This window comes from Diabrotica virgifera, chromosome 7 (assembly GCF_917563875.1).
Source record: "Diabrotica virgifera virgifera chromosome 7, PGI_DIABVI_V3a".
Lineage (NCBI taxonomy): Eukaryota > Metazoa > Arthropoda > Insecta > Coleoptera > Chrysomelidae > Diabrotica > Diabrotica virgifera.
Genome location: NC_065449.1, coordinates 151,508,225 through 151,531,520, shown reverse-complemented (window position 1 = coordinate 151,531,520; position 23,296 = coordinate 151,508,225). Strand labels below are relative to the sequence as shown.

The 23,296-nt window shown below is 33.3% G+C and overlaps 1 protein-coding gene across 1 annotated transcript in view; it reads left to right on the top strand.

Annotated features, from left to right (window-relative positions):
- The window catches only part of LOC114330103 (uncharacterized), a 60,343-nt gene extending 53,929 nt beyond the window's left edge, over positions 1 to 6,414 (top strand). The window contains exon 2 of the mRNA XM_028279421.2: positions 5,699 to 6,414. Within this exon, the coding sequence (XP_028135222.1) occupies positions 5,699 to 6,037 (339 nt within the window). The 3' untranslated portion in view covers positions 6,038 to 6,414. The remainder of the gene's footprint in view (positions 1 to 5,698) is intronic.
- The last annotated feature ends 16,882 nt before the right edge of the window (positions 6,415 to 23,296 follow it).

Below are 23,296 nucleotides of genomic sequence, written 5' to 3'. Positions count from 1 at the left end.
CATATGACTGCAAATTTTCATTCATTTGCATTGAAGAAAAGTCAGTCAAATTAACGTCTAAAGATTTGATGCAAACTATTGAAGTAAAGTAAAATGTTTAACCATTAAAACGTTCGCTGCGTATATTTTTTCAAGTACTTCTCCCATATCCTTAAATAGTTTTTGTAATGTAATGTAAGTGAGCACATGTCGCTCATTGGTGACATCAGCACTGGACCGGAAAACCGAATGTCGCCAATGAGCGACGTACGCATTGAACGTGTTAATAGATATTTTGCACGCAGAAAGACAGGTATTGACAACAAGGTAAACTGTGGCAAACGTATGCTGAGGTCAAACAGCAAGAGCAAAAAATGGCAATGAACTTACTGAAAGTATGGAGATAAAAAAAGAGGTGTCCGGCAGTGCTGTATCTTATCTCCACTCCTATTCAATATTTATTCTGAGGAAATATTAAAAAAATATAGGATGTAAACGTATAGGAAATGCAAATGAGGGCCTAAAAACAAACGGTGAGTTAGCGAACAAATTATGTTGATGATACGGTGATCCTTGCCTGTAGGATAGATAAATAATAAGAGGCAATGGAAAGGGTTATTTTAGTTAGTGACGAATAAAGCCTGACCCTCAGTTTCAAGAAGACAAAATGGATGCTGATAAGCAAGCAGCAACAACCTGATCGATAGTTAGAGACAAATAAACAACATGCTAGTTGACCATGTAGAAGCTTATGTATACCTTGGCCATACTCGCAGATGCAAAATGAGAACAGCCCACACAAATTAAGGTGAGGATCGAATGAGCAAAAGCATCATTTTTAACAATATGAAAAAGCTCCTCATAAGTAATGATTTGTCTCTTCCCCTAAAACTAGGTCTAGTTGAATGCTACATTTTTTCGATCTTACTATATGATGTGGAGGCCTGGACGCTGGCAGAGACGCTAAAAAAACTAAAAGCATTCGAAATGTGGGTGTACCGACGCATTCTTTGTATATACTGGACCTAACATGTCATCAACATAGACATAATCCACAGAATCGGAAAAGATAGAGAAATCGTGAGCACAATTAAACAAGGAAAACTTGAATATCTAGGCCACAAACACGATAAGTACCGTCTACTGCAATTGATTATCCAGGGGAAATAGTCCAGGGTAATAAGGTTTTTTCCATGACACTCGAGCAGCCAGGGTACTAAAGCGTTTTTTCGACAGGTAATACCTATAAGAGCAAATTATAACTAGTGCCTGCTTAGGATCTGGCGGCCATTTTTATTTATAAACAATTAAGTGTCAAAAATGGCAGTTTTCCCTTTTTTTTTTCAAATCAATGAAAAACAGTGAAACTTATGGTTTTTTAGTACAAATATATTTGAGACTATGGAAAAGCTTTAAAATGACGTATTACAAAGTTTGACATACTCATTTATTGTTAATACAATTGCAAAAAAATTGTCGGAATTGCAAAACAAAATAATTTCGCAATATCTATTGTAAAAATTAGTGTACAGCTTTGAAATTTTTGTCATATAAGGGTTCTTTGGTGCTTAATATGTGATAAAAATTTCAAAGCGATTCATTCAATTGTTTAAGTTTTATTCAAATTGTTTATCCCAGAGAGCATTTTCTTTGCAATAACAAAGTCAGAAAATAATGACGTTAGAACCATTCCACAGGTGTCAAATGAAAGAGGATGAGCTATATTTTCAACTTGGTTTAAAAAAGTGAATAAAAAATGCATTTATTAATAATAAATAATTATGCAAATGTATCGTAAATCTTTCCTTATAAACTTTTTATTTTGTTATATAAGAAATTATATATATATTTATTACAATTTTTTATCAATTATGATATAATAGTTATTTTCCTAAAAAGTGCAGAAAGTCATACTTTTCCGCACGCGACTGCAGTTTGTCGAACGACACGAAGCGGGATTTCGGCAAGCAGTCGAGTGCGGAAAAGAGACTTTCTGCAACAGTTATGAACAATATTTTTTCTACGAGTCTTTAAAAAATGACCAAATATTAATCAATTAATTTAATTAATATGATTATTTCATTCATAGGAGATTGTGACCAATTGAAAGCTACAGAAATCTGAATTAAATCGATAATTTTTGATAATCTCCCGTCGTTAAGTATATTCCGTCAGATGCCCTTCGTTGCTACGAAAAAAATCATTCAGTGATATTAATGACAATGGGGAACTTGCACATTTTTTTTTATTACATAATAGTGTTCAGTTTTGTATAAAAATGAGATTTCCAAAATTTCCCGCTTCAAAAACTCATAATAACTTAGAAATACAAATTTAAAGTCTTCTTTATTTTAAAGTAGTTCAGACGGTCCGTGACGTCACATAGTTTTACATTAGTTTTTTATATGGTTATATCAGTGATGTGGGAGGGTTATATGTAAGTATATTCTTCTTCTTCTTCTTTAGTGTATTGGCCTCCACCTACTTGGGTATTTGGCCACAGCATCGTCGCGAAATATGGGAAAATATTTATATTGTAATGACATTTTTTGATCACTATACTTAATAGGAAGTGTGTACCTACTAAGTTTTATCGTTAAATACTTATGAGAATAATAACCAGAATAAAATCACAGTATAAAATTAGTAGGTATAATGGGAGTATAATATACATAATATATGTACTTACTTATCTGCTTTAACTCCCCGAACTTCTCCGACGGAAAAATTTTCACTCTTTTGAAAATATGTAGCCACCATACACATATCAACTAAAGGTAAGTTATCAGACTGCCCTTTACAAAAACCCTCTTCGGTCATTTTAAAAAATATGTCTTAAAAACACTCAAATATATCAGAAATAGAAATTATCAAATATATTTATAAAACTTAGTGTCAGTGTCAAAACGAATGCCAAACCTATGAGGGAACTTACACATTTTTTTATTACGTAATATTATTCAGTTTCCTTTAAAAATAATATTTCCAAACTTTCACGCGGTAAAACCTCATAATAACTTAGAAGATAATTTAAAATCTATATATTTTTTTCTGTTTGCTGGCCTTGGTTTAGAAGAACCCTTAGCCAATGTAAAATAGTTCAAACGATCAAAAACGCTTGTGACGTTACATAACTGTATTTTCTACTGACGTTTATAGTGTCTAATTTAAAATTATATACAATTTTGTTTACTTTGTTGGTGCAGAATGTACATGCACAACTATATGACGTCACTATGCGTTTTGGACCACCTGTTTTAATTTGAATTTTTAATCGTCTTTAGGGGCCAAACGAAAGACAAACAAAACTTTTTTTATCTTTGATACATGTTTTAAATTATGTTCTGTTGTGATTTATAACATTTTTTTTGAATTTAAAAATTTATGCAAGTTCCCTATTAATGTTTTAAAAATTATAAAAGTGATGACTTTCAATCCTCAAATATTTATAAAAACTGTGTGTTTAATGGTACTTACATAAATAAATTACAATAAAATTTTGGTTTTGAACAGTTTTATTCATGAAATAATCGCAACAAATTGCACTCGACCTCTGAAATTAATATATAATTTCAGAGCTCTTGTGCAATTACTACTGAAAATACATACAAAAATTAATTCTTTGACAAGTTTGTCAAAACCAAACTTTCAGTAGTAATTGAACAAGAGCTCTGAAATTATTGAATTTTTCCCGAGTGATACTTTGACAGTTTTAATTTCGCCACGAGCCGAAGGCGAGTGAAATTATGTCAAAGTGTCACGAGAGCAAAAATTCTATATTAATTTCAGAGGTCAAGTGCAATTTGTTGCGATTATTTCATGAATAAAACTGTTCAAAACCAAAATTTTATTGTAATTTATTTATGTAAGTACCATTAAACACACAGTTTTTATAAATATTTGACGATTGAAAGTCATCACTTTTATAATTTTTATAACATTAATTGTCATTAATGTCACTGAATGTATTTTTTCGTAGCAACGAAGGGCATCTGACGTAATATACTTAACGACGGGAGGTTATCAAAAATTATCGATTTAATTCAGATTTCTGTAGCTTTCTATTGGCCAGAATCTCCTATGAATGAAATAATCAATATAATTAGTTAGCATGACGACGATCTTGGTTTCCATGACGATGATTCAAAACGACTGTTATTGTCTACCGATTTTACTTTCGAATATTATGTCAAAATAATTTTATTTCATCGAATCGTCGCGTTAATTTCATTAAAATAGGAACACAATAAGATACATTTGAAATAAAATAGTAAATAATATCTAAATATTAGTTTATTGCATGTATTATAAGTATTTCAAGGCCATATTAAGATATCTAAACGCGTGCGGAAAAGTAAAGCGCGTGCGGAAAAGTAAAACGCGTGCGGAAAAGTAAAACTGTCTAAACTAAAACGCGTGCACGAAAGTAGACATTTTTGCAAGCTCGTAGAAAAATAACATTACTTGGTAGTTGTGCACTTAAAACAGGGTAAAAAAGTTCATTTTGTTGGAAAAAGTTATTCAAAAAGTTTATAAGGAAAGATTTACGATACTTTTGCATAATTATTTATTATTAATAAATGCATTTTTTATTCGCTTTTTTTAAACCAAGTTGAAAATATAGCTCATGCTCTTCCATTTGACATCTGTGGAATGGTTCTAACGTCATTTTTTTCCGACTTATGTTATTGCAAAATAATTCTCTCTGAGATAAACAATTCGAATAAAATTTAAAAAAATTAAATGAATCGCTTTAAAAATTTTATCACATATTAAGCACCAAAGAACCCTCAATTGACAAAAATTTCAAACCTGTACACTAATTTTTACAACAGTTATTGCGAAAATAATTTTGTTTGCAATTCCGACTTTTTCGCAATTATATTAACAATAAATGAGTATATCAAACTTTGTAATATGTCATTTTAAAGCTTTTTTCCATAATCTCAAAGATAGTTGTACTAAAAAAATCATAAGTTTCACTGTTTTCCATTGATTTGAAAAAAAAAAGGGAAAAATGCCATTTTTTAACAGTTAATTGTTTATAAATAAAAATGGCCGCCAGATCCTGCGCAGGAAATAGTTACAATTTGTTCCTATAGGTATTACCTGTCGAAAAAACGCTTCAGTACCTTGTCTGCTGAAGTGTGACGAACAGGGTATATTTTTGTCTTATTACCCTGGCCTAAAAATAGACAGTAAGCGCGAGCGAGACAGGAGAAAACACTCGTGGCTCAAAATCTGCAGAAGTGGTTCGGCCTCACATCGGTCGAACTATTCAGAAGTGCCGTAAGCAAGATCAGAATTGCCATGTTAATAGCCTACGTTCACAACGGACGGGGCACTTGAAGAAGAAGAAAGATTTAACACTTTGTTTAATTTGCAAACGTCCTTTATCGGGATCGTAATTTTAATTTTATTTTTGATTAATTTCCATACCTCTTCTACTATGTAAATGATCTAAGAAACACGTTCTTCCATTGATGTGTTTTTTGTTTTGTTCTTTTTATCTATCTGAGAATTACGTTCATTTTATATTTGTTTGGAGTTTTTATAAAAAAGATTAGTAAAATTAGCCAATATCTTTGGATCGTAAATAAGACAATAAAATAATACATTTTGTATTTAATTTTAAGATTCTTAATCTTTTTGTATTTGAAACTCATATACATTTAGTAAATCATGGAATTAGTTCCTTACAATATTTTTGTTATTTTAGCCAGCCCATGATATGCCAGAAGAAGAAATAGAAAAGATGAAGAAGTTTCACGAGGAATGTAAAGCACAGACAGGCGTCGATATGGAGGAAGTAAAAAAATCATTAAAAGAAGGTACACCCACTGATGCCATCAAAGAACACACATTGTGCTTTATACAAAAAACTGGTTTGGTAGGAGATGATAACAAAATCGATATCGACCTGGCAAAATCGCATTTTGAATCAGTGTTTCCTGAATTAGCAGATACCATTATGGCAGACTGCATATCAGACGAGGAAATTACGAAAGACTCTGCTTACAATATGGCAAAATGTGTAGTTGGCAAAATAGGTCATTAGATAAAATTGGAATTTATAATTACGTAATGGAGAAAACAAATTATATATTTTTTGTTAGTTTACTAAGCTAAATTTTGATACTGGATATAATTCTAAAATTGTCTTTACAATTTAATTAGCATCATTTCATTACTTAATCATGCTTGGGAAATTGTAAATGTATCATTCGAAACTTTCAAATTTATTTAAAAATAGTTGAAGTTTTAATGTTACTATTTGAAAAGATAAATAATATCAACTGATGAACATTAGATATTTCATATTTGTTAATAGAAAATTTTCTGAACGCAATTGTTACTATCCAGTTTCAGAATTGTAGGGAAAATGTAGAGTAGAAGAAAATTGATGTTGGTTGTAATAAAATTTTGTTATAAATATTTAATTTTAATTTAATTTAACTAGGCTAGAAATAAAGAAAGGAAAATTAGTCGGACCAGATGATATCACTGGCGAAGTATTGAGACCCTTAGGACAGACAGAAACAAGTTGGCTAACATGTTTATATAATAGAATTATGAAAGTTGGACAAATGCCAGACGAATGGAGAAGCAGTAGGTATATTAGTACCTGTTTACAAAAACCAGGGAGATATACAACAATGTGCAAACTACAGGGCTATAAAACTATTTAGTCACACCATGAAATTATGGGAGAGTAATTGATAGACGGATACCTGAAGAAAGCATTTGATAGATTTCTTGAGACATTCTGTGGTGGTGGTGGAACTGGGAAAAATTAAGTCTAATAATATCTTAGCCTTAGCCAAGGAAATTTTTGGTAAAAGAAAGATTAATAAAAATAAATCATTCTCAAGGCCTAGAACTCCATGGTTTTTTACAGAAGTGAAGGAAAAATGTACAGAAAAGAAAAAAAGATTACCTAACATACATAGCAACTAAGACACAAGAGGCGTACGATAATTATAAAACAGTTATCGGCAATCTGTGTCTCAAATATGTCTTAGTGATATCAAAATATACTACAGTCCATTTAATCGTAATAATCGGAGCAAAGTTGAGTAGGCAACCTATACAGCCCCTTCCATAATCTCACATTAATTTCGAAATTCCGTATGATGTACCTTTGCATTATTAATGTTTCGTCAATAACCAAATTCGTTGCGTCCACCTTAGTGCATTCTTTGACGGTTTTTGCGGTAAATTTTAAAGAACCGCTTGGATTGACTTCAAATTTGGCATACATATACATAATATGTCAAAGAAAAAAAGTGATATTGTGCCGATGTGTGCTTTTGCTCTGGGGGTGGGTACCACCCCTTCTCGGGGGTGGAAATATTGAACCTCAAAATAACCTCAGAAATTGATGGATATTTCAATTCTGAGTAAAAAATCTTATATGCGACTTTTTCGGTAAATTGATATTTAGCAAGTTATTCACGATCGAAATTGATGATTTCCTACATGAAAAATGCATGTTTTTGAGTGGATTTTCAAAAATATTTCTAAAATTATGCATTTTTACGAAAAAGTCATTATAATCAAAAAGCAACCTTTTAAATTAGTGAATGGAGTGGTGTTCCTTAAATTATTATAGCAATAACAACCTAAGTTACAGCCTACTAAAAATCGGGTTTTTTTCGAATTAACCTTGAATCAAACATTTTATCATGAAATAACGCAAGAAATCGAGATTTTTATAAAAAAATTATGGAGATATATTTTAAATATTTTACTGATACCTTTAAAAGGTGCTACGATAAAAGTGATTTGGATAAAAAATGGCCGAGTTATTACAAAAATAAAACGATAATGTCGTTGAAAAATTAAAAGAATAATTACTTAAATTGGTGAATTTTCCACAAAAATAAAAATTAACATTATTCCATACACAATTAGGTTTATTTATAGCCTGACTACGCGTTCTGAGATTTCAACCAGTTTAAAGTACTTAGGTTTGAAAAAAATTTCAATTTAGTCTAAAATTATTTTTTGATATTTTATAAATGTTTTCCATTTTTCCAAAATTACTTGAAAACTAAAAGAAATCTGAAAAATATATATTAATACTAAAATGTAGTATTTTTGATACTAAAACTTATTCAGTTTTTTCTATGTCTCTATGGTAAAAACGGAGTGAGATATTTATATTTTAAGTTTGCACGTAAGTGTGAGAAGCAGTTTTCTAAGCTCTTTGAATCGCATGCTTTAAAAATCAAAGACCTCCAAAAAGTCCAACTTTTGAATACTTTTAGAACTTACAATTACCCACAAAATAAGCTTTGGAGCAATGAAATATCTTGAAAATTACAGAAGTTATCGTTAAAAAACCATATTGAAACTTATGTCGAATACTTTTTAAGCGTTGATATAATTTTTTTTTCATGAAAAAGGCGTATCGTATGAAAAAAAGGGAAGATATATTTTCTGTCATAAATTAAATAAGTAACTCAAAAATGCTTTTTAATTTGAAATACCTCAGTGGCGTACTATTTTTTTTTAATTCAGATTAGTACCCGTATGCGCGCCAATGGTGAATATAAAATTCTTAATAGTAAGTTTGTCAACAAATTCGTAATAACTACCTCTTAAAACCCACCAAATTTCATTTGCATATCTCAACTGGTTTTAGAGCAATCAATAAATCTTCACTTTGTAAGAGAAATCTCAACACCCCGTATCTTGGAACTTCGTTAGCTACACTTCTGGTTCTACTAGGTCTCCAAACTTCATATATACACCGATTTTTTCAGTTTTTCATAATCTATATTTGTGCTCGGAATACTTTTTCGATAAATTACTTACTTTTTCAGTTATTTGCTAAAAACAGTCTAACAACGTGGTTCTTTTGTTGAAAAATGAACATATTCACTCGCAAATAACTCGAAAAGTATTGACTTAGTGAAAAAACTTTATAGGACAAAAGTTGCTTAGAATTAGTCAGTTTATCCATTTCAGGACTTATTTTGGGCCTATATTTTTTCACCCCCCAGGGCAAAAGTACACATCGGTACTATATCACTTTTTTTCCTTGACTTATTAGCTATGTGAATGCCAAATTTAATGTCAACCCAAGCGGTTGTTTAATATTCACAGGTTTTGCAATATTTTACCGTGAGTGAATGATCTAATAAATGTATTTGTAGGGGTAGTTTATAAGGGTTGAAAATATTAAATACTTAATAAACTAAATTGCAAACATAAAGTAAAGTTTAGATCACTACAAAATACATCATTACCTAATTTAAAGTTACAAACTATTTTTATAAAAATTCTTATTTAGAGGGTAGTTTTTAAGGGTTTAAAAATAGTTATAAACTATAAAATACATTTCAATATGAGAAACAATCAAATTCCTATATTCAACATACTATTTAACGTACCTACACATAATTTAGATTTAAATAACGCTTATATCGGCTGTTTTTAATTTTTGGTAAAAAGGGTAGTTCTCACCCCTTAAAAATAAAAAGCACACATTGTAGTCATATCACTTTTGAAGAGGAGGATAAGATGAGCTTATTTGCAAAATTTCTTTTAAATCGGAGCATCACTACAAGGACAACCTACAATCATTTTATAACGGCGTACTATAAGTCACTACTAAGGGGTGAAGTCGAGTTCGCTCCGCTTCGTTCAGGTATATTTTAGAAGGGTACGAATTGGCTCCCGCATGAATGCGGGTAGGCTCTCATATAATCGCGGAAACATTAGACATTGTTGCCAAATCGTGTAATATTTATACTGCTTAGGAAATTTACATAGTGATATAGACTTTTTATAGGAAAATTATACTTTTAGACAAATACTTTTAGAGTTTGTTTTAGTTCAACTTTGGCATATGTGGCAATTTTACCTGCGCTCTTACCTGAAATCGGCCGGTTTGCGCTCTACACTCTAATACCCGAAAGTTAAGTTAGGACCGAAGGGTTAGGTCTTCCTCCTTTCCCATAGATATTTGTAGGAAGGTACGTTTCTAACAAAAAGAGAAAATTTAAAAGAAGTGACAACGCTGGGTGATATTTTCGACATGTTTAGGTAAAATAAATTTTGTCTATGGGAGCCAATTCGGACTCTACCTTTTTTAGTTCAGGTAAAGTTCTTACCATTGGGAGCGAACTCGACCCCGTCCCTACTAAGTACTTTGTGTAAAGATCGGGTATTTTCCAAGAAAAAATGAAAGGCAGTGAATGAGCCGTCTCTCTTCAGGTAGTTCTAGAATTAATAAATATATGAAGGGCTTAATGTGAAACAATGACAAGCCTCAAAAAGGTAAAAGTGAGATATTTGACTTTGAATGTTAAAAATAATATTAAAAAATCCAGTATTAACAACTTTTATTGTTTTAGTTTAGATATTTCGATGCATCATGCCCTATGAGATCATAGTTGACAACATTATTAATAAAATTACTTGAAACTCGAGAAAAAACAGCATTTATGAAAAAAAATGTGGCATGTTACATTATTCCATTAATAATAAATACCCAAATTTTAGATATATGTAGATTCAGAATTTTCTATTATTGACTGAGTTCGTGGTGGTTTCAACCCTATACGTGTTAAACAGTGTTTATTTCTTTGTCTCCATCAACTTGTTGGAATTTTTGACGGGTGTGTTTGGTTTTGTCCTTTTTATTGACGGACCTTGTTCATTATCCTACAACCAAATGAAATAATATAACAAGCCACGTCATAAGCCACTACATTAATCTTGAATGGTAATAATGTGACAAGTCACATTTAGGAAAAAATTACATATCGCTGTATTTTCATTACTTGAGTCACTTCTAGATTATACATAGTCAGGGTTACGGTCACTGTCATCGAATGTCAAGTCAACTTTACTATTTTTCTTGCTAGAATCATCAGAACTCAATAATTATCCGAATTGCTTCCGCCCATGTTCGCCATTTTGATGAGTAGATACTAGAGACAAACTAGACCTATGCAATAGTGTGACCATACATTTATCGGGCCATCTATTAACGAAGGGCTGAGATAATTTGTTAGTGGCTTGTTATACTATTACTTTAACCAAGAATAACACTAACTTGTTTTGAAATCATGTGTGGCTTGTCATTGTTTCACATTAAGCCCTTCATATATATATATATATATATATATATATATATATATATATATATATATATATATATATATATACGACAGCCTGTGCGGGGAAATATTTTGTGTTGAATTAAAAAATTTAAAATTTTTTTTGGACTTAAATGTTTTTAAATAGGCACAAAATATGCATGTTTCTTTAAAAATATGCAAAATTTAGTAAAGTTCTCAAATATGCGAAATATGCATGCAATATGCATTTAGCATAAAATCCGCTCCCTAGCTATCACTATTCAAACAGATTCTGGTATCGGCTAAAAAAAAACAAAATTCTAAAACTGTTCTTGACTCCAGTAGAGACGGTGCAAAATAGCCTAGGTTGTAACTGAGGAACTCTTATTGGTCGACTACTCCTTAAACCTGACTTTCCAAAATTCTTCTTCTTATTGTAGCCAATGATCTTCTGACTCCTGTAGATTGCCTGAAGTCTTTTTGGAGGGCTGGTAACAGACATAGAAGAATTTCTTCGAATGGAAAATCCGATATATCTATTCTGTTGCTCATTGCTAACTCGGAGTGTACCAGAGCGAGCTCTATTATGTATCGAATTTGTCTCCAGAAACCTATTCCTCATCCGTGAGATATCATTCTGAGATACACCGACTATTTCAGCCACGAAAAGCTGTGAATGATCTTCTTCGCCTAAAGCGATAATTCTTGCACGGTCAAAGTCAGAAATTACATTACGATTCATTATAAATCACGTTTTCACAAACTTTACAAAAATACATTTTTCAAATGTTTAGAGTTTAGACACTGACAAAACCAAATCAATTAAATTGGTATTTTTTTATTTAAATTTACGTGTCTCGATAACTATGGTCATTGACACGGGAACAAAAACAGTTACAATAATTGTTTACAATATTTGGTTAAGCTACAAGTTTTGGTACTTTTACAAAGTTTATAAATATTTTATATTAAATTATACAATTTAGAGTCTCTCAAGAAAGTAATCAAAGAGTTCATTGAACCAGGTGAACTAAGTATATCACTAAGGGTACCACTAATGTTATGCCGTCGTCGGGTTGAGCTGAAAGTACTGCATTCAAGTAGGATATGCTGTATGGAAAGCCGCGTGTTGTTGCAGCGTTCGCAGACTGGTGGATTTCCAGAACTCATGAGGTAACCATGCGTGAGGCGAGTGTGACCTATTCTTATTGGTCTGTTTATGGCTTAGTCTCCTCTTTTTTGTATGGGAATTTGCGGTGGTCGAACTATTGGTTGTATTTGATGTAATTTTGATGTGCTTCTACTCCATTGATCTTGCCAATTTTCCAAAACTGATTGCTTGAAGTGATATTTTAGGTTCTGATGGAGCTGTATCCTTTTGACTAGATTATTAAGGCAATTAGCTTTTTTCGCTGCTTGGTCAGCTTTCTCGTTACCACTAACAGCTATGTCCGAAGGTACCCAGATTATGGAGACTGAAGTGCCCGAAGTTAACTGCTGATGACAGTGAGCGTGTACCTTATTGACTATTGGGTGTTGTGATCTTAAAGTTTCAGTAAATCATATGGCTATACGTTTGCTGCTTTTTAGTGTGACTTCCAGAGCTTTATTTATTCCATATAATTATGCTGTATGTATACTGCAGATTGTAGGGAGGCGGAATGACGCTATTCTTTCATTTGTAGTAGTAACTGCACAGCTTGTACCATGTTCATCTTTACTGGCGGCTGTGTATAAGATTGTGTCAAACTTTTCCATGTCGATCATTTTGTTGAACTCTTGTCTAAACATACGGCTGGATGTTTCATTTTTGTCGTATCTACATAGACTAATGTTAAAACTAGGCTGCTTTCTGGTCCAAGGCGGGGTATGAGGGATACAGATCGGGGTCGTATTTGAAAAATTTATGTTGTTAATTAACTGATGTAATTTGCGGTCAATTGGATATACAGACCTAGGTTTTTCTGTTGGATCTATTACTGTTTGTCTGGCAACAAGATTGGCAGCTGGATTTGAGGGGTTGGCAGAGACCTTTGCAAAGTAATTCAGAAGGAGTCTCTGTCTCCTATCGGTCAGTGGAGGTTCATAGGCTTCGACATGAATGCTTTCAGGCTTCGACATGAATGCTTTCAGATGGGCTAGATCTAAAAGCACCAAGACAAATACGAAGAGATGTGTTCTGAACGACGTTAAGAGAATTTAAGAGAGACTTGCATGCAGACATATAGAGTATGCTACCGTAATCAAGTTTGGACCTAATTAGAGCTTGGTAAATTCTGAGTAATACTTCCTCTTCAGATCCCCAGTGATAGTGAGCAAGGGATTTAATTATGTTTATTCTTTTTAAACAATTAGCCTTAGTGGTTTGCATATGATTCCTCCAAGACAGTCTTTTATCAAACTGCATACCTAAGATTTTATGGTTATCTACCACACGAAACAAAGTTCCATGTAGTTGTAAATTAGGTTGGGGATACCTGTTTTTTTTACTAAATTGGTTTACTACAGATTTAGTTTACGAAAATTTGAATTTTGTACTTTCTGACCAATTGGTGATAGACTCTAGGGTGTTTTGGAGTAACGCACATGTACCGGATGTGGTACTACCTTGACAAAATAGAATTGGTATTTAGATAAAATTAAAAAACTAAAAAAGAGTGTATTTTCTAAGAAAAAGGGCTAGTAAATATAATAATATGATAAGGACATGGATTTATAAAAGTGTAAAAAATCGTGAATACGAAAGGTGATGCATAACTTTTGAACTATGTGTATATTTTCTTCTTCCTCTATTTCTTCAGCCTGTTTGCATCCACTCCTGGACAAAAGCCTCCCCATGAGTCCTCCATTCTTCTCTGTTTTGTGCTATTTGGTACCAGTTTATTCCCATTTTTGCTTTAATGTCGTCTAGCCATCGTTTTTGTGACCTTCCTCTACCACGACTGTGCTCACGTGGACTCCAATATACAATGTTTCTTGTCCACCTTTCGATGTTTTGGCGTGCCACGTGTCCTACCCAGTTCAATTTCATTTGTGCAACAATTACATCTTCACCTTCGTCCTGTTTCGCACGTCTTCATTTCGCATATGTTCCCACCGGGATATCACTAACATACCTCGGTCGATCGTCCTCTGTGTCGTTCTCAATCTATTGGCTGAAACCCGCCGACAACCTAAAAAACTACAGACCAATTGCGCTTCTCTCTGCCATCTACAAACTATTAGAGAGGCTTATATATAATAGAATCAGCACAGAACTATTCCAGGTGATCCCAGTCGAACAAGCAGGGTTTCGACCAGAACGAAGCTGCGCGGACCAGGTAATTTCACTCACCACCTACATCGAAGCGGGATTCCAAAGAAGACTTAAAACTTCAGCAGCATTTATTGATCTCTCGGCAGCTTACGATACAGTATGGAGAGAGGGCCTCATATTCAAAATTCTCCGTGCAATCCCCTGTAAACCAATAGCACGCCTAATAGATAGCTTGCTCAACGACCAAATGTTTCAAGTAGTGATGGGCACAGATATCAGCCCACCAAACTCCACTCTCCACCACTCTCCACTACTATTTAGCTTATACTTAGCAGATATGCCGGAAACACAATTAAGAAAGTTCGGAAATTAGAAACGTCTGAAGAAGTTCTGACGGCAAACTTACATATATTGGACAAATATTTGCGCAAGTGGCGACTTCAACCAAATGCATCCAAAACAGAAGTTAGTTGCTTTCACCTGAACAATTAACTTGCTGGAAAGGAACTCAACATACGGTTTGAAAATACCACACTTACCCACAACAAAACACCTAAGTACCTGGGCGTAACACTAGACAGAACGCTATCATTTAAGGAGCATCTAACAAAAACTGCCCAAAAGTTGAGTACAAGAAATAACATCATACAGAAGCTCTGCGGTACCACCTGGGGAGCATCGGCTTCCACTCTCCGCTCTACTGCCTTAGCCCTTGTTTTCTCAACCGCTGAATATTGTGCTCCAGTTTGGGTACACAGCCCACACGTAAAAAAGATCGACACTCAGCTGCACAGCACTATGAGGATGATAGCTGGTACAATTAAATCAACTCCCACCCAATGGCTTCCAGTATTAAGTCGCATCCCACCTCCACATTTACGACGAGTTGACGCACTTACACATGAATACAAAAAGATCATGAACAATATAAATCTGCCGATGCACCAAGATACTGAGGATGCACGAAATACCCGTCTCCGCTCTAGAAAACCACCATTAAAAACGGCAAGAATGATACATGAGGAGTTTAACATCACGAATGCATGGTCCCAAGAATGGAACGCATGGCAAAATAACATGCCCTGCATTACCCACAAGCCACCAGGTTTTGATCTTCCACGTATAACATGGTCCACTCTAAATATGATCCGAACCAAACATGGCAGATATGCATACATGCTACATAAATGGGGAAAGAATCCGTCTCCTCAATGTGACTGTGGGGTAGGGTGGTGCGAAAAAAGCCAAGTTGATAATTCCGTGTTGCTATAGTGCGGAAAAGTTGCGATTGGTAATTACAAGAAAAACAAAAAAATAATTATTCAAATCGGACTTAATCTTCCGATCCCGCAACGGACCTAAAGATTATGAAAAAAATTACATTTTACCTTTTCTTCAAAAAAATTTATTTATCCTTCGTGTAAGTTTTATTTATTGCTATAGTAAAATTTATTTACAGTTTTCATGGTTGAGTAATAAAAAAAAAATAGTTTTACGCATTTAACGGATATCTTCCGATCTCGCAAGATCAATCAACATCTATAAAAATTTGAAATGTTTGATGATTTTGATGAATTAAAAAACATTTAGCTATCTCATTTTTCTGTTACATTGTGAAGATCTTCGCTTGTTAAGATATTGTATGACAATCTCTAAACAACCCAGAACTCAAAACGAGGGGGTTGTTGCACTTCTAGCTCCACATGCACCCTTGTCTCCAGCCAACCAATGAGTGTGTGTGTTTTACATCATTTACATAATATGTACATTTATTTTTCATCTGTTTGTGTCCAGCTCTTAAACACCAACTTTGTATTGTGATTTCTTGGTAAAATTTGGCAGCATGGACCTTGATTTAAGTGTTGTCCTGATGAATCCATCTCTCGATTGGGGCCCACATAATTAGTATTAGACTATGCTTCCGTGACCAACTTTAGATATCGCTCGTCAGCTTGCATGTGGCAGGGATAGTTTTGTACATTCTAGTCTGTCATGTCGCCTGATGTAATGCAAGAAGTTATATCTTTATTTGAAAGTCTTCGAGGAAGTGGTGGAGAAGATGGTTTTGTAACATTCCAGTCTATTATTTTAGTTTAGTCCTATGCTTCAAAATTTCAAATAGTAGGGAGAAAGGAAACTCATTAGAGAGCTAGGACTAAGGAGAGTGTTAAAAGCCGGACAGACTAAAGCCAAGGGCAAAAGTATCAGAAATTTCATCGGTCCTACTTTAAATTTTCAAGCAAAGGACTATACTGAAATAATAGACAAGAATGTTACAAAACTAACTTCTCCATCAGTTCTTCGAAGAGTTTCAAATAAAGATATAAGTTCCTGCATTACATCATGCCAGACTGGAATATAAAAAACTATCCATGCCACCCGCAAGCTGTCGAGCGGTGCGTAAAGTTGGTCATGGAAGCATCGTCTAATGTATAATGTATGTGGGCCTCAACAAAGGGATGGATTCATCAGGGCAACACTTAAATCAAGGTCCACGCTGCCAGATTTTACAACCAAATCACAATGCAAAGTTGGCGTTTAAGAGCTGGACACAAACAGATGAAAAAGAAATGTACATATGTAAATAATGTAAAAACACACCCATTGGTTGGTTGGAGAAAAGGGTGCGTGTGGAGCTAGAAGTACAACCACCCCCTCGTTTTGCGTTCTGGTTTGTTTTAGCACAAACAACCATTTTACAACCAAATCACAATACAAAGTTGGCGTTTAAGAGCTGGACACAAACAGATGAAAAAGAAATGTATGTATGTAAATAATGTAAAAAATACACTTATTGGTTGGTTGGAGAAAAGGGTGCGTGTGGAGCTAGAAGTACAACCACCCCCTCGTTTTGAGTTCTGGTTTGTTTTAATATTGTCACACAATATCTAAACAAGCGAACAGCTTTACAATGTAACAGGAAAATGAGATAAGTAATGCTTTTTAATTTATCAAAATCATCAAAAATTTCAAATTTTGATAGATTTTGATTGAGCTTGCGGGATCGGAAGATATTCGTTAAATGCGTAAAACTATTTTTTTTATCACTCAACCATGCAAACTGTATATAAATTTTACTATAGCGATACATAAAACGTACATGGAGAATAAATAAAAATTTTTGAAAAAAAGGTAACATTTCATTTTTTTCATAATCTTTAGGTCCGTTGCGGGATCGGAAGATAAAGTCCGATTTGAATAATTGTTTTTTGTTTTTCTTGTAATTACCAATCGCAACTTTTCCGCACTATAGCGACACGGAAGTATCAACTTGACTTTTTTCGCACCACCCTACTCTGGGGAGAACCAAACCAGTGACCACATTATCGAAGAGTGTCCCTCAAGATCCTACAATGGTAGCCCTGAAGACTTCCTGTTTGCAACTTCAGAGTCAATTGATTATATTAATACACTTGATGTTTGTTTATAGCTATTTAAAGTTTGTCATATACCTATATTACTAGTGTTTGTAATTTTGTTCTAAATGTGTTGTAATTGCCATACGATAAATAAATAAAATATTGGCTGATACCTCTGTTAGTGTCATTATCTCCATTCCATAGGTCGTAACTGGTCGAATACAACTGTTAAATACCCTTTTCTTTGGATTTTTTGGTATCTTTTTGTTTTTCAGCACATCACTGTGTCTTCCTACTGCTGCAAGAGTCATAATCCGGATTCTTCTAGTTATTTCTGCCGTTCCATTCTGTTTACCTAGTTTGATCGTATGACCTAGGTATATGTACTCTTCGACACTTTCGATCTCACTTCCATCCAAGTCGATTGTGATACCTTGATTTGTCATCACTTTTGAGGACTATGTCCTCGGCAAATCTTAGATGACTTAAAAATCTGTCATCGATCTTAATTTTACGTTGTTCCCAATTTAACTTCTTGTACACGTCTTCTAATGCAAGAGTAAATAATTTTGGAGAGATAGTGTCTCCCTGTCTAACTCCTCTCTCCGTTCTTGTTTTGCTTGTTGTTAGACCTTCTCATACATTTATTTGCATAGTTGCATTTTCATGTATGTATTTGAGTAGTATTCTATATCTAGAATAAATCCTTGCGTTATTCATTCCTTCTAATACGGCCCAGAGTTCTATGGAATCGAATGCCTTATTCTAATCCACAAATGTCAAATAAAAAGGTTCATTGTATTCGTTGCACTTTTCGATAAGTGTCCTTATTGTCTGTAGGTGTTCTATGGTACTATAACCTTTGCGAAATCCCGCTTGTTCAACAGGCTGGTAACTATCGAATTTGTTTGATAGTCTGCTAGTATGTAATTATTTTGGTAAGCAGTTTGTACGGATGTGGCAACAGGCTTATTGGTCTCTAATTTTCGAGTTTGTGTTTGTCTCCTTTCCTGTGTAGTAAAAGTACCTGCACATTTTGCCAAGACTTTGGAATAGTACCCCCAAAGAGACACTTGTTCGGAATACAAAATACTAAATCAGTATTTTGTATTTTGACAACGGCACCCGATTTGGGCGTCGAAACGTTAATAAAAATCATTTTTTAATAATATTGTGGCTTATTTCCCATTCTAAATAGTTAAGACACTTGTTCATTAAGATTTTAACTGCCTCCAAAATTGTTTGACCTCCAGCTGTAACCATCTCCTTTGTTATTCCGTTTGTCATTCCAATTTAATCATAAAAGTGAACGCAACGTAATTTTTCAAACACATCACATTTATCAAAAATGTTTACACCTTGGCAAAACCAAATCAATTAAATGGATATTTAAATAAAATAAAAAAAACCAAAAAGGGTGTATTTTATAAGAGAGGGCCTATTAATAGTATATTAAGTATGGAGAACGGTAAGGGTTTTATACCGATCGAAGACAATTGTTTGGAGGAGCAGCGGAGCGACGACTCCAATTATTGTCTGAGATCGGTTACCCTTAACGTTCGACATGCTTATAACGTTTTTTGCACGATTGATACCATTATAAATTATAAAATTAAACATTTTCGTTATATTGACTAGTTTCATTCATTTTATCAAGATAGATACTTTGGGTGTTAGGTAGTAACTATGGTGCATAACAACAATGGAGAATTGAGTTTTTATTTAGTTGTCAATAATTTTAAGTACAATTTTGATTATTATAAATTAAAATATGAGCGAAAGTGAATTTGAAGAAATTGAACGGGCTTGGGAATGTTGATGTCCTCGTATTAAAGCGTCATGGAGGTTGGCGTTCATCGACAGTTGCTAAAAAGCTATGTAGAAGATTCTCTTCAAAATAAAATAGATTTTGCCGAAAAAATATTGTGCAATACTAGTAATACTACTAATGTATGCGATTCTGCAGGAGTTTCTGTTAGAAGTGAAACCACAGCCCAAACAAGTGGGATTTCATTAAATAATTTAACAAATTGTACCATAAGTTTCAATATTAATAAATAATTCGTTAGTTTTCTTTATTCTTTCAAAAAATAAATTAAAATTAAGAGATTTTTTAACTCGACGGTAAGTGAATTACTTACCGTCGAGTTGGAGTACTTACCGTCGAGTTGGATTACTTATCGTCGAGTTGCTAGTAAATGTCACCTACTGACGTAAAATCTGTCACGGTAAACAGTCAAAAATGATCAATCGTGCAAAAATATACATTATGATAAGGACATCTTTCTTCTTAAAGTGCCTATCCGTTCCGGATGTTGGCGATCATCATAGCTATTTTGACTTTGTTTACCGCAGCGCGGAATAGTTCAGTGGCAGTCGTGTTATACCACTTTCGTAAATTTTGATGCCAGGAAATGCGTCTTCTTCCCAGTCCCCTTTTACCATTTAGCTTCCCTTGGAGAATCTGTTGGAGAAGGCCGTAACGTTCTTGATTTCTCATTACATGTCCTAGATATTCTAATTTTTTTGTTTTGATGGTTAATGAGAATTTCACACTCTTTCCCGATTCTACGCAGGATTTCCACATTAGTAATTCGGTCAACCCAGGGTATACGTAAGATGCGTCTATAACACCACATTTCGAAAGCTTCGAGCCGATTCATAGATGCAACAGTTAGTGTCCACGCTTTCATTCCGTAGAGCAGAACTGTTAATAAGTAGCATTTCAACAGACGGTATTTTGTTTTTAATGATATGTCTCGACTGTTGAAAATGGGTCTCATTATAACGTATGCTGCTTTCGCTTTTATTATTCGCTGTTTAATTTTTGTTGAGTGGGCGCCATTGGCTATTTACATTCGTACCCAGATATGTATATTGCTCAACTCTTTCGATATTCTGTTGGTTGATTGTAAGTTGAGCGTTTAGAATTGGTTTTTTATTAATTGTCATAAATTTGGTCTTCTTTATTTTCAGAGCTAGTCCGTATCTGTTGCTGACTTCTGTTATACGATTTTTGGAAATATCTGTAAATCATTCAGATTATCGGCAAAAACTATGGTGTCATCTGCATATCTAATGTTATTCAATCATTTACCATTTATTAATACTCCTTTCACACAATTGTCTAAAGCTTCCTTACTTCAGAGTAAATATTGAATAGTAGTGGAGATAAAATACAGCCCTGTCGTACTCCTCGTTCTATTGCAATTTTATCAGTTAACTGGTCTTCTATTTTGATTTTGGCCGTTTGATTGTAATAAATGTTTCTGATAATTCTTAGATCTTTGTTGTCAATTCCAATTTCTTGCATTAGAGTTATTAATTTGTCATGTTTTACTCTGTCAAATGCTTTCTGGTACTCTATAAAGCATACGTATGTAACAATTTACATCCCTGCATCTCTGAAAGAGCACTAATAATAGATAAGGACATGGATTTATAATAGTGTAAAATCATGAACACGAAAGGTGATGCATACTGAACTTTTGAAATTATGTGTAGATATTAGCCCAATATAATCATAAAAGTGGACGCAACGTTATCAAACATGTCTTGGATAACTAGTTTTTCCACCGTTTTGGAGTGTAATTTCCAGGGGCAACTCCGAATTGCATGAAAATTTGGATTTAGGTTCTACTGACCCTCCACTTCAAAGTTGAATCTGTGCCGTTGGTTGCTTTTACTTGGGGGTGACATTTACCCCTTCTCGGGGGTGAAAAACGCGTGTTTAAAATAAGGCCGGAAATGGATAAATTGACTTATTTTAAGCACCTTTTGTTCTATAAAGTTTATTAAAGTCAATACTTTTCGAGTTAATCGGGATTTAAAATGTTGATTTTTCGACAAAAAAACTACGTTTTCAGACCGTTTTTCCCAAATAACTCAAAAAGTAGATATTTTATCGAAATAAATATTTTCAACAAAAGTGTAGCCTATAAAAAAACGAAAAAATGGTGTATACCAGTAAAGCCTACAAATTGAGCAGAAGCAAAGTTGTAGCTCCTGAAAAATACGTTCTTATTCGTTTAATTCCAAATCGAATATTTCAACGCGAAATCACCGAAGAAAGAAGCGTTTTTCGGAAAAACCTTATTAACATTTTTAAAGTATCGAAAAACAGCTTATTATTTGTTTTTTACAAAATACAGCATCAAAAATAAGCGAGTTACACTGAAAAAAAAGTTAGCCCCTTTTTTTGGTAAAAAAAAAATCGTGAAGACCTCCCTCTATTTAGCACCCTAAATGAAATTAATCGTTTGGTTTTACCATTTATTTTAACTGCATGTGTATTGGTTGTATGATCTGTAAGTTTGATTGGTTTGAAGTGCTTATTTTTGAAAACATTTGGTTTTATAGTAAAAAAAAAGTTCTAAAAATTTTTGAAAAATTTCATTTTTTCAAAATAACTTAAAAAGTATTAGTGATAAGAAAAATCTTAAAGAGTAAAAAAATGTAGGTTTTGCTATTATAAATATGCTAGTTTCATTTTGTTTCTCTGCAATACAAAAATATGGCTGTTCAAAATTTGCATACACTCGTGATTAGTGACCCATTCAAACTTTCTCAATTATAACCCTTTCAAAAATAAACACTTTAAACCGGTGAGACTGACAGATCATATAAAAAATAGATAGGTAAGTAAATTGTTTGTAAAGCGGTAGCGATTAATTTCATTTGATGAGCTAAAAACGGTGAGATTTTCATGATTTTTTACAAAAAAAAAGAGGGCCAACTTTATTTTGAGCGTAACTCGCTTATTTTTAATGCTAAAACTTTTATTAACAATTAAAACAAAGCTTTTTATAAACACTTTAAAAAAGTTTAAATAGGTTTTTTCCGAAAAGTGCTTAATTTTTCGGTGATTTCACCTTGAAATATTCGATTTGGAATTAGACGAATAAGAACGTATTTTTCATGAGCTACAACTTTGTTTTTATTTGATAGATAGACTTTGCTGATACACCATTTTTTTGGGTTTTTTATAGGCTACACTTTTGCTAAGGATATTTTTTCGATAAAATATTTACTTTTTGAGTTATTTGCGAAAAACCGTCTGAAAGCGTAGTTTTTTTTCGTCGAAATATCAACATTTTCAATGGCAAATAAATCGAAAAGTATTGACTTAAGTAAAAAACTCTATAGAACAAAAGTTGCTTAAAATCAGTCAATTTATCCATTTACTGTCCTATCTTGAACGTATGTTTTTTCACCCCCCAAGTAAAAGCAACCAACGGCACAATTTCAACTTTGAAGTGGAGGGTAAGTAGAAACTAAATCCAAATTTTCATGCATTGGGAGTTGCCCCTGAAAATTACACGGTATCGCCGAACTTCCCGTTCATTTACTGGGCTAAACCTAATATAGCATGAAATTTAAAAATTATATTTATTTTAAATTTATGTATTTTGTAATAAAATTATCAACATATCAGTTCATAAACAATTGGTAATAAATATTGAATAAAACCCCCAAATTATCACATTTACATTTTAACCCAGTAAATGAAGAGGAAATACGGCGATACCGTGTAATTTTCAGGTTCAACTAACTTCGAGTTGCATGAAAATTTTGATATAGGTTCTACGTTTTACGTACCCTCCACTTCA